This window comes from Camelus dromedarius, chromosome 9 (assembly GCF_036321535.1).
Source record: "Camelus dromedarius isolate mCamDro1 chromosome 9, mCamDro1.pat, whole genome shotgun sequence".
NCBI lineage: Eukaryota > Metazoa > Chordata > Mammalia > Artiodactyla > Camelidae > Camelus > Camelus dromedarius.
In genome coordinates this window covers 52087738-52100903 of record NC_087444.1, presented here as the reverse complement: position 1 = coordinate 52100903, position 13166 = coordinate 52087738, and the positions used below count along the sequence as shown (strand labels likewise).

General features: G+C 37.1%; 1 protein-coding gene across 5 annotated transcripts in view; it reads right to left on the bottom strand.

Moving 5' to 3' along the window:
• The window catches only part of NETO2 (neuropilin and tolloid like 2), a 53246-nt gene that overhangs the window by 14860 nt on the left and 25220 nt on the right, over window positions 1-13166 (bottom strand). For all 5 annotated transcript variants that reach the window (XR_010382320.1, XM_064489194.1, XM_031458516.2 and 2 more), the window contains one exon: window positions 5929-6157. Coding sequence is in view for 4 of the 5 variants with exons in the window: in XM_064489194.1 (XP_064345264.1) it covers window positions 5929-6157 (229 nt within the window). In the remaining variant the exon portion in view is untranslated. The remainder of the gene's footprint in view (window positions 1-5928; window positions 6158-13166) is intronic.

Below are 13166 nucleotides of genomic sequence, written 5' to 3'. Positions count from 1 at the left end.
AAGCATCCATAGACTCATCGTCATTCCTATCAAAATTACAAAAGTAGTTTTTGCAGAAATAGAAAAAAATCTATTTTAAGATTCATGGAATCTCAAGGGACCCTGAGTAGCCAAAACAATCTTGAAAAAGAAGAACAAAGTTGAAGAACTCACTCTTCCTGATTTCAAAACTTACTACAAACCTGCAGTGATCAAAACAGTTGGTACTGGCATTAGGATAGACAGATAGATCAATGGAATAAACAGCCTCCCAAATAAACCCTCACATTTATGGTCAATTGATTTTTGATGAGGCTGCCAAGATCATTAAAAGAGGAAAGGACTGTCCTCTGAATAAATGATTCTGCAAAAACTGTATATTCACATGCAAAAGAATGAAGCTGGGTCTTACCTTATACCATATTAAAAAAGTAACTCAAAGTGGATCGAAGACCTAAATGTAAGAATGAAAACTATGCAACATAGAAGGACATAAAAGGGAGTGACATCAGCAAAATGGGGGTGCAAGATGCTCTGTTTGTCTCTCCTCTTCAGTCTACAGCCAGTAAAATACCCATAACTCAACTCTGCCCAACAGACCAGGATGCTGAAGAGCTGTACACGTTTGTACATCTATACTGGGGTAGCCTGGAACACACAGGACGTGGAACCAGGAGAAGAGCAGACTCACTCTGCCACCGTGGCTGAGCCTGCAGCCCCAGAGAACCTGGTAGCAGCAGGGGAAGTAGCCCATACAACATCAGCCTCCTGGCTGCAACGGCGCTTACAGCCACAGGGAACCAAAGGCACTGGGGCCTATGACCACACTCCTCCAGGTATGGAGGTGCCAGCAATTCCAGCCTACTCCTCGCCTGCAACAGTGTCACCCACAAACTTAACAAATCCGGTCACAGCAGAGACGCCTACAACTCCATCTTTCCCCCTACCCATCTTACCTCCCATGGCAGCAGAGCCTGTGGCCCAAGAGACCCCAGATGTGGTGGAGGTCCCTGCAATCCCAGCGCCCCAGGCAGTGATGCCAGCAGCAGCAAGGTACCAATGACCCTGGAGGCACAATCAATGAGAAAATGAAAACAATGATTCTCAAATATAACCAGAGGTGGCGCAGGTTAGAGAAACCAAAAATTTGTGCTAGAGAGCCACCTACTGGAAAAAAAAGAAAGACCTCTAATTACTAACCTGTTGAATCCTTAGAATCAAGTAGGGGGGGAAAAAAAAGCTTTACCTAAAGAAGAAATGGTGTTTGCTATTTCAAATGTGTCAGCAGTGGGTAAGTCATCGAGCACAATTGAGGAACCATGGTAACGTGGTATCACAAAAAGAAAATGACAATTCTCCAGAAACCAAACTTAAAGTTTCAAAATAATGCTAACTGATGGAGAATTCAGTTAGCTGTCATAAAGAAACTCAACCAGCTACAAGAAAACTCAGAAAGGCCGTTCAACCATGTGCTCAGAAATAAACTTAATGAAGAACTTAATGAGATGAAGAAAGCACTGAGAAGCACTGGAAAGAGCAGACCATACAGAAGAGAGAATTAGTGAGTCTGAAGACAGAAATCTAGAAATGATACAAGTAGAAAGGAAGAGAATTAAGACCAAAGAATGAAGAAATTCTATGAGAGCTATCCAACTCTATTGGGAAGGGCAACATTAGGATAATGGGTATCCCAGAAGAAGATGAGAGAGAGAAGGGAATGGAGGGTTTATTTAAAGAAATAATAGCTGAGAGCTTCCCAAACCTGAGGAAAAACTGGATATACAAGTTCATGAAGTGGAGAGAACATTTAATCACCTCAATGCAAAAGGTCTTTTCCAAGACACATTATAGTAAAACAGCTGAAACTCACTGACAAGGAAAGAATTCTAAAGGCAGCCAGGGAGGGAAAAATTAATCTATAAGGAACCCTGTTTAGGCTATCAGATTTTTCAGAAGAAACTCTACAGGCCAGGAGGGAGTGGAATGACCTACTCAAAATACTGCAAGAAAAAAATCTGTCAGTGAAGAAGACTCTTTCCAGCAAAATTATCATTCAGACATGAAGAAGAAAGCAAGCTTTCACAGATAAACAAAAGCTGAGAGAGTCCATCAACACACTAGACCTGTCTTACAAGAAATGCTGAAAGGAGCTCTCCGAACTGTAATGAAAAGGCAAAAGTACATGAAATTTTGAGTAAGGTGATAAACAGAATCAGAAAATTGCTACTCTGTATCAGAATAGGTTGTTAAACACTTAATCACAGCATAAAGGTTAAGGGAGAAAAGCTGTAAAAATAACTATAGCTACTTCAATTTGGCAACAAACTCACAACATAAAAGAGATAATTCTTTTTATAAGACAACAAAACATGAAAGAGGAGGAAAAAAAGGTTAGAATTCATATAGGCTACTGAAGACAAGGTGCTATGAGCAGAAAAAAAGGGATATTTTAACTATGAGACATTTTATACAAACCATATATAGTAACAACAAACCATAAATCGAGAGCAGAGACATGAAGCATAAAAACAGAGGAAGCTGAAAAAATACAGAAAACCACCAAACTAAAATGGCAGACAGAAACACAAGGAAAAAGGAATGGAGATACAGAGCAACCAAAAACAAAAGATGAAATGGCAGTACTATGTCCTCATTTAAATAAGCACCTTAAATGTAAATGAACTGAATTCACCAATCAAAAGACACAGAGAGGATGGAAGAATTAAAAAACAAGACCCAACTGTATGTTGCCTCCAGGAAACTAACCTCAGCTAAAGACAAACATAGGCTCAAAGTGAAGGGATGGAAGATGATATTCCAAGCAAACAGCAGCCATGAAAAGTGGAGGTAGCTTATCAGACGAAATAAACTTCAAGCCAAAAAAGGTAACAAGAAACAAACATGGATATTATATAATGATAAAGAGGATGATTTATCAAGAAGACATAATAGTTATTAATATATATGCACCTAACATAGGAGCAACAAAATATACAAAGCAATTACTAACAGACCTAAAGGTAGAAATTGACAGCAACACAGTAACAGTAGGAGACTTTAACACCCCACATGCATCAAAGGATAAGTCACCCAGACAAAAAGTCAACAAGGAAACTGAACTTAAATGAAACATTACACCAGATGGACTTGATAGATTTATACAGAACATTTGATCCACCAAATGCAGAATACACATTTCTTCTCAAATGCACATGAAGCATTCTCAAGGACAGCCCATATTTTGGAACACAAAATAAAGTCTTAAGACTTAAACTTAAGACTAAAATCATATCAATTATCTTTTCTGAGCACAATGGTATAAAACTAGAAACCAACTGCAAGAAGGAAACTGGAAAAATCACAAATATCTGGAGACTAAACAAATGCTACCAAACAAGTATTAGTCAGCAAAGAAATGAGAGGAAAAATTTAAAAAGTACCTCAAGGCAAATGAAAGTATGGCATACCAAATCTATGGAGATGCAGCAAAAGCAATACTAAGATGGAAGGTTATAGCAATACAGACTTAATTTCAAGAAATGAAAAATCTCAATTCTAACCTTACGTCTAAAGAAACCAGAAAAAGAATACTGAGTCCACAATAATTCCTGCAAAGGTCATGGGGAGAAAAGAACCCTCCTACACTGTTGGTGGGAATGTAAATTGGTGCAGCCACTATGGAAAAGACTATGAAGATTCCTTAAAAAATTAAAAATAGACTTACCATGTGATCCAGCAATCCCTCTCCTCAGCATATAACTGGAGAAATCTCTAACTCGAAAAGATACATGCACCCTAAAGTTCATGGCTGCACTGTTCACAATAGCCACAGAAGTAACCTAACTGTCCTCCGACTGATGAATGGATAGAGAAGATGTGGTATATATACACACAACGGAATACTACTCAGCCATTAAAAAGAATGAAATAACGCCACCTGCAGCAACATGGATGGACCTGGAGATTGTCATACTAAGTGAAGTAAGTCAGAAAGGAAAAAAAAATACCTTATAATATCACTTACATGTGAAATCTAAAAAAATGGAAGAAGTGAACTTATAAGACAGAAACAGACTCACAGACATAGAAAACAAACTTACAGTTACCAGGGGGGAAAGAGGTGGGGAGGAATAAACTGTGAGTTCGGGATTTGCAGATACCAACCACTATATACAAAATAGATAAACAACAAGGTCCTACTGTACAGCACAAGGAACTATATTCGACATCTTGTAAGAGCCTATAATGAACAAGAATATGAAAAGGTGTGTGTGTAAATACATGTATATGTATGTGTGTGTGTATATATATATATATATATATATACATACATATATATATAAAATATATAACTGAATCACTATGCTATATACCCAAAACACAATATTGTAAACTGACTATACTTCAATTAAAAAATGGCAAACATGATAGTGATAGAAAAAATCAGAAGAATATCCATTAAATCAGGAATGAAAGATGTATTCTACATATGCATAAATCTAAAGTGACAATGAAGTTTTTTGTTCTAAAGCAGCACATTTTTGAGAGTTAAATAAAGTGTAAATGTTAGTTGTACTGAGGAAACCCCCCCCTCCCAAAATCCTCCAAATAGCATGTTATTTGTAGAAAACAGACACATAGATTAATGAAACAGAACTGAGAGCCCAGAAATAAACCTACACACACACGGACAATTAAGTTACAACAAAGAAGCAAAGAATGTACCATGGAGAAAGAACAGCCTTCTTCAATAGATGACACTGGGAACACAGAACAGCCATATTGAAAAGAATGAAACTAGACCACTACCTTATGCCATACACAAAAATCAACTCCAAATGGATTAAATATTTGAATGTAAGACCTAGAAGAAAACAAGCTGTATGCTCTTTGCTCTCAGTCTTAGAAACATTTTTCTGGCTATGTCCCCTCAGGCAAAGAAATAAAAGCAAGAATAAAAAATGACACTACATCAAACTAAAAAGCTCTGCACCACAAAGGAAACCATCAACAAAGTGGATATACACATTCTCAAAGAGACTTATTAATTAGAAAGGGAAAATTAAGTCTATAGTGGAGAACCCTGGCAGGCAGTACCTTAAGGAAGTGATCCAAGTTACTGTAAGGAAAACCCACATCCTGTAACCCCTCCTCACTGGAGTGGTGTGCTGAGAAAGGCATGCTGTAATTTCTATGGGACTCTTGACAGAAATGCATAATCTCAACTGAATCCATGAGAGAACACAGACAAACCTAAACTGACAGGCATTTTACTAAGTAACTGGCCAGTGCTCCTCAAATGCATCAAGGTCATTAACGGCTGGGAAGTGTCCTAATCAGAGGAGACTGAAGGAGACATGACAATTAAATGCAATGTGGGATCCTGGATCATAAAAGGACACCAGTGGAAAAGCTAGTGATAGCTGAGTAAGGTCTATGTATTGGTTAATAATACTTTATCTGTTACTTTTCAGCTTTACTATGATTTGGTAAGACGTTAACACCAGAGAATCTGAGTGAAGGGCATATGAGAACTCTTACTATTTTCAACCACTTTGTATGAGATTAAAATCATTTAAAAATTAAAAAGTTAAAATAAGAAAACAGTCTATCTAAATCTTTGGGGATGCATGGTCTGGTGGATTCACAACTACTCACCACACTAAATTAACACTACTGATAATTACTTTGAGTTTTGAGAATCTTGAAAGAAGTCTCCACTTTCTGCATCCCCTATTATGTGTTTATCCCTTTATACTAAGATAGTGCTTCAATTTATGCATTTCCATTTTTTTTCACCCATGACAGTAAACTCCTTGAGAATACAAAGACCAAGTTACTTCTACATTCTGTGACCTGCAGTCTTTGTCAAAAGGAAATACTTAATAATTGTACTCTGAATAAATGATTATGTAAAAGATCTCAATGTTACAGGAACTATTTACTTACGCTCCACAAAGGAAGTAAAGAGCATTCTGAACCTGCTAAGCCGACTACCTTCATCTGCCCACATCCGTATCACCCCAACTCCTGTTTTTAGCATTACATCGTTGGCCACAGTGCTGCAGAACTTGGCCTTCAGATTTTCAATAGAACTGCTTCCATCATAGACTGCAACAAAGTTTCTCTTGCATTCATTTGAGTGCTCCATCTGATAATCAAGGAACCTCAAATAAATCTGTAACAATAAAACAATGAAAAACACTTTTTAAAAATATACATTGATTTTAATTTTCTAGTTTTACTATCCAATCACTATGTAGACTGAATTGAGTTATAACAGCAGACAAAAAACACAACAGATTAAAGGCTGATGTCTAAGTAGGTAAAAGAACTAAGACTAAAGGTCTGTTTCTTTAGTTGTCTTAATGGAACCAAGCATCAAGGAACCTAAAGTTTGTGTTTTGTCTATAAAGAGATTTTTTTTTTGCTCTATGAGGCATGACTGTCTTACCCATTTTCCTTGTTATAGAAACAATCTCATGGTGCTAACAAACTGGGAAAATAAAAGAAACACTCATAATTCTGTTACTCTAACAATTATTGTGATTAACTTTTTTCAGTTTTTCTTCACATTTTAAAAACCTAAGTTTAATTGTAAGATACACACATCCTGGCTGTAACACATCGAAACTTATCTATTCTCTTCATAGCTGCAATAATTTCCGGGATGTTATTTATTTATTTATTTATCTATTTTTTTTATTTATATTTAATTTTTTTTCTTTTTTTGTAGAGGGGAGTAATTAGGTTTACTTATTTTTTTGATGCAGGTACTGGGGATTGAGCCCAGGACCTCATGCATGCCAGGCATGCTCTCTACCACTGAGCTATACTCTCCCCCTCTTGTCATTTATTTACCTGCTATCTTACCATTGCATACTGAAGTGGTTTTAAGATTTTATTCCATAAATAACAATTTCTACATTTTCAGTCAGAAAGATTTAAACTGGAGTATCAAAATAAACACAATTAGTGTTTTATTTTGTTTAGTATCCTCTGCCTTCAAATTTTATAGGCAGCTTGCCACCTGGCACTAAGTTATTCTTAAAGTATGCTTGGCCCATCCTTATTGGAAGATTTCCTTTAGATTGTAGGCTCAGAAAGACCATGAACATTAATCTTCAGGTTGTGGGCTTAGAAAGACTTTGAGCATAATCTCTAAAAGAACAGAATGAAGCAAGTATTATTCTTTATAGACAGGGAGGAAATTAAGGCTCAGCAGGATTAAGGAACTTGCCCAAGGTTACTGAGGGCGAGGATTTGAAGCTAGGTTGGTATTACCCTGAAAGTGTGTGTTCTTCCCATTCCCTGGGTGCCTTCCATGTGCACAGGCACACACACACATACACTCTCACACCCGGTTTCATTCTTTTGGCTCTAGTTGCTCATATGTGACTCTACGATTAAAATAAAATTTCAGTGAATGAAGAATAAAGATTTTCTTTGATCACCACTGAAGATACCTAATGAGTATTCACTTGCTAGCTGTTAATCTCTGCGGTAGAAGGATGACGCCACACCCATAAAAAAAAATGTTAAGGTCGGATATTTTCCCTCCTAAAATACCTTGATGGCATAAAACCAAGAGTAAACAACCAAAAAATATAGCTCAAAGAGCTATATTTGACATAGTAATTTAGGCTTATTTGAAATGACCAGTTTGCCACTTTAATGAGAATAGTGGAAAATTACTGGTAATGGATTTCCATTTCAAAACTTAACAAAATCTCCATAAATGTACTTTAATATAGAAGCAATATGTTTGCTTAAATATACCATCTGTTCTCATTAATTTCTCCATCATTTATATAACCAAAACATTCTGCCCATGGTTCTCTGGTAGTGAGTATCACTAATACTGTAATGATCTGTCTTCTCCATTAGATTGTAAGGTCTTCCAATGAGAGGATCATATGCTAATTATATCCAGTATAATTCTTGCTCTGGGCAATTAATGAAAAAGTGACTCGGTTTATAAAACCTAGTTTTGGTAGAGCTAATCATCAGGAAAATGAGAAGTCTGAAGTATTTACTCTGCTTTATTTTTTAATTGAAAGAAACAGTACTTTTACAAGACCACAGTAACTGCTCTTTAGAGATGTAACTTTTTAAGGTTACACTTTAAGGCAAAGTTGTAAGGTAAATCATATGACAAGAATGAAATTCTTTTCTATTGTGAATATAGTTAAATATTGAAGTTAATAGTTTAGTTCAGAAAGCATTTCTAACATGAAGCCGACAAACTGAAATGGGTGGAGGGGAGCGCCAACTGCTCTTCTCTCCCCCAGATCGCAGAAGATGAGGTCTTTTACAGAACACTCCTGGCCTCGCAGCTCTCTTATACCCTCCCCAGGAGGTGGAGCGACTTATCTAGATGGGGAGGAACACAATCTCTTTTTCCTTCCGTCTTTCCCTGGACCAGTGAGTAAGAAACAGTGACCCGGGTAAATGGGTCTCTTCTGCAGAAGCACTTCCCTTGGATGGGATGGTTCAGTCTAGACCCAGGTGGGAGGTGGAACTAGTGTGTAGGGAATTAGCACATCCAATCTGACTCTCTAAGCTCCTTCCCCAGCTTTTGCTGTAATAAAGGGGCTATTTTCAATCTCCACATTCTCAATTGGTTCATGACTCTAGTGGGGAAAAGGATGCTATTTACTGGAGCCCCCGAAGACCCCAACAGAAATGCAATGAAATCCTCAGACAGCTGTTATTTTTATGGAAAGGCCACTGATAACAACAAACTAAAACACTACTTATATACTCAAACACCAGTGACCTCTTCTGTATACATAAGTTAATTTTTCTTGAACATCACCTATTAACTAGTTTACCCCATTTTGAATATTCAAGGATTATGGTGGTCTTTAACATTTTTCTTTTAAATTTCTTAAACAAAACCATCTGTTCACTCTTTTCGTTTAAAACAGTTTCAAAAATTTGATCCAATTCCTATGTCAACTGTGTACAGTATTTTTTATGTTAACTCTAAAAAAAAAAACTTACTTTTATTAAAACATTCTCCAATATTCAACATTCTAAATAATACTCCTAAAATTATAAAAAAGATTTGTAGAATCATTTCTTCATGAAGTATTTCAAAAAGGAGCAAGACCTAAAGTGTTAATTTCACTTACACATTTAAATATTTAATTATTAAAAATATTATCAAATTGAAAAAAAAAAACAAAAACAAAACTCTGTACAGTCATCCCTTAGTATCCATGGGGAATTGGTTCCAGGAAGGACCTGCTCTGGATGCCAAAATCTGCAGATCCTCAAGTCCCATAGTTGGCCTCCCTGTATCTGTGGTTCCTTCGTATCCATAGTTCTGCACCCACAGATTCAACCAACTGTGGATCCTGCAGTACTACAATGTTCATTGAAAAAAATCTGCATATAAGTGGACCTGCATAGTTCCAACCTGTGTACAACTAATCTTTGAACAACATAGTTTCGAACGGTACAAGTCCACTTATGTGGATTTTTTTCAATAAATACACACCATCTGAAGCTGGTTGTGAGTGCAGAACCTCGGATACAGAGGGCCGACTGTAAAGTTATACTCAGAGTTTCAACTGTGAGTGGGTCGGTGGCCCTGCCCCCGCGCTGTTCAAGGGTCACTTGCACAGCTAAAGTCTCCTATGTTCCCACTGTCTCTCCTACATACCCTATTCTGAGCATGATTTTTATAATTCCCATGCATTTTTAGATTTTTAAATTTCTGTATCTATAAAATGCATGGTATTGTTTTGTACATTTAAAAATCTTGTATCTACTGTAGAAATAAATCTCTATCCAGTTATCCTTGTCTACTTTTTAAAATGTTAAATACTGCTGCAAACACCCTTGTACTCTCATTACGCTCTTGTGTGATGAGTATCTGGGTGTATATCTAGAAGCGTGGTTGCTGTGCTGCAGGTTGTGGCCATTTTCAGCTTTACCAGAGCATGCCAAATCGCTTACAAAAGTGGCTAAAGCTATTTATTCTTCTAAAGCAAGTTAAGAGCATTTCCATTACTCAATCCTTGCTGACATTTGAGCATACCAAGACATTCAATCTCATCTCAAGTAATACATAATAAAATTCTCTGACAAACGCACGGAGTCACGCGACAGCCACCATAATCAAGAAGAGTCCCATCGCCCCCCAAAATTCTCTCCTGAAGCTCCTCGGCAGTCTGAATCCATCTCCAGTCTAGATCCCTGCCATGGTGCTCTCTTGCTGTCCTGCAGCTTCACCTTTCCCACAATTTCACAGAAACACAATCACACAGTATTCTGCGTCTGGAGTCTTTCAGTTAGCACAACACACTTGAGACTCTTCTGCTACTGTCTGTCCCAGCAGTTCATCTCTTTGTACTGCTGAATAGATTTCACTACATAGATGTACCAGAGTTTATTCTTTCAACAACTGGAAAACACTTGGACTTTTCCCAGTTTTTGGTTATTATGGATGAAGTTACCATGAAGATTCACACTCAGGTTTGTTTTGTGTAAACATGTTTTTACTTCTACTGTGTACCCAGCCAGGAGGCTGCTAAATCACATGGTATCTGTACAGGAAACCACCAAGCTGTTTTGCAAGACAGCTATATCATTTTGCATTCCCATCACGAGTGTTAACAGATTTTCAGTTGCTCTATACAGTTCCCAGCATCTGGTATTGTCAGATACCAAAAATTATAGTTATTTTAATAGAGGTATAGGGCTATTCCATTGTGGTTTTAATTTGCATTTTTGTAATGACTGAATCTTCTTTGGTGAGGTGTCTGTTCAAATCTTCTGCACATTTTTAAGTTGGGCAGTTTCCTTGTTGTTGAGTTTTGAGTTCTGGGTTAAAGAAAACTTTTGGTAAGTGTTTCGTAAGTATTTTCTCCTAGTGCCTTTTCTTTTCACTCAACAGTGTCATTTACAGAGAAAAAGTTTTAATTTTAATGAAGTTCAATTTACAACTTTTTTTTTAATAGAATCTTCTTTGATGTGATACCTAAGAACTCTTTCCCTAACCCAAAGTCAAAGAGATTTTCTCCTATGTTTTCTTCTAAAAGCTTTATTATAAATGTCTATGATATAGTTTGAGTTAATTTTATTGTATAGGATATCGGATATAGATCAAGGCTGTTTTTGTCTTTTTGACATAGTCAAATTGTTCCAGCACCATTTGTTGAAGACTAGACTATCCTTTCTCCATTGATTTGCCTTTGTATCTCTGTAAAAAAAAAAAATCAATTAGCTATATTGGTATGAATCTGTTTCTGGGCTCTATTCCATTCCATTGATTTCTGTGTTAGTCCTTTTGTCAGTACCACACTGTCTTGCTTACTAAAGATTTAAAGTCCTGAAATCAGGTAGTGAGTCATCCACCTTTGTTCTTTTTCAAAATTTTTTTACTTATAATTCTTTGCCTTTTCATTATATTCTAGAAACAGCTTGTCAATATTTACAAAAATAAAGCTGGGTTTTAATTTGAACTGTGTTTGTCTATATAGGTCAATTTCCGAAGAACTGACACGTTAACATTATTGAGTCCATCCACAGGTACACACAGTGTACATCTCCATTTATCTACGTCTTCTTTGAATTTTTTCATCAGGGTTCTGCAAGTTTTCAGTTTACAGATGCTGTATGTATTTTTGAGGCGGGGAGGAGGAGTGCTATTTTAAATGGTACTGCTGCTTTCTTAATTTTGAACTCCAACTGTTCATTCTTCAAGTCTACAAATGTTGAACCAGCTACTGTAGTTGACCCTTGAATAACACGGAAGTTAGGGGTGCTGACCCTCCACAGTCAAAAATCCACAGGTAACTTTACAGTTGGCCCTCCATATCAACCATGGATGGTGTAGTATTATATACTTACCCTTAAAAAAATCTGTGTAAAAGTGGACCTGTACAGTTCAAACTCATGCTATTCAAGGGTCAACTGTATATATAAAAATATAATTGCTATTTGTCTATTGATATTTTATCCTGCAACCTTGCCAAACCGATTTATTTGTTCCAAGAGCTATTTTGAGGGTGTATTTTATGTAATTTTTTTTTTAACATAGATAATCATGTAATCTGCAAAAACAGTTTTCAATCTGTATGCCATTTTGCTCTGTATACAACTTCCAGTATGGTGTTAAGTCGGAGTTACCCTGCTGCTGATTTTGAGGGGAATACATTCAGGTTTTTTACCATTAAGTGCCATGTCAGCTATAGGTTTTGGCAGACACTCTTTATCAGGTTACAAAAGTTCCACTCTATTTTACTTTTCTGATATTTTTATCATGAACGGTGTGTTGATTTTCTTAAATTGAGGTAATCATATGGTTTTTCTTCTTTATTCTTTTTTATATAACTACACTGATTTTTCAAATGTTGAACCAGCCTTGCATTCCTAGGATAAACCACCCTTGGCTGTGATTATGCAAGTGTACATTGCTGGATTAGACTAATACTTTGTTGAGGATTTTTGCGTCTATTTTCTGAAGTAACGATAATGATACCAATTACAACATGTGGAGGTCCCCCCACCCTACACTACCAAGAATTCTCAAACATCAGCTGGGTGTCCTACAATTCAGTCTAATTCTGACACCACTAACCCAAAGGCAGCATCAGATTCCAAAGGTTGAGGGCTCAGTCCCAGGAGACTGGCCTCCACTTTAGATGCCAATCACAAGTTCAGGCTGTCACCTCTGCTTCTGACTTGACTGGCTATAAATCTGAGGTTCCTACAGTCCCTTCTTTGGGTTCCATTAATTTTCTAGAGTGACTTACAGGACTCAGGAAGCCAGTTTACCAGTCACTACAAAAGATATTAAAGGATACGAGTCAACAGCCAGACGGAGATATACAGGGTGAGGTGCAGAACAAAGGAGCTTCTGTCCCAACAGAGTTTCAGGCCTGGCACAACGGCCTGTAGAAGCATTCTTGCTCCCCAACCTGGAAGCTCCCTGAACCACCTCTGATTTTATGGAGGTTCTGTTGCATTGGCATAACAAACTAAATCAATGTCTATCAGAGATTCATCCAACCTCCAGTCCCTCTCCTATTCCCAGAAATCAGGGGGTGAGACTGAAAGATCCAATTCTCTATTTGTTGGTTCCCCTGGTAACCAGTGCCTATTTTTAGGGGACTTCCAGAAGTTCTCATTAACATAAATTCAGTTGTGGTTGAAAGGGGCTTGTTATGAAAAAC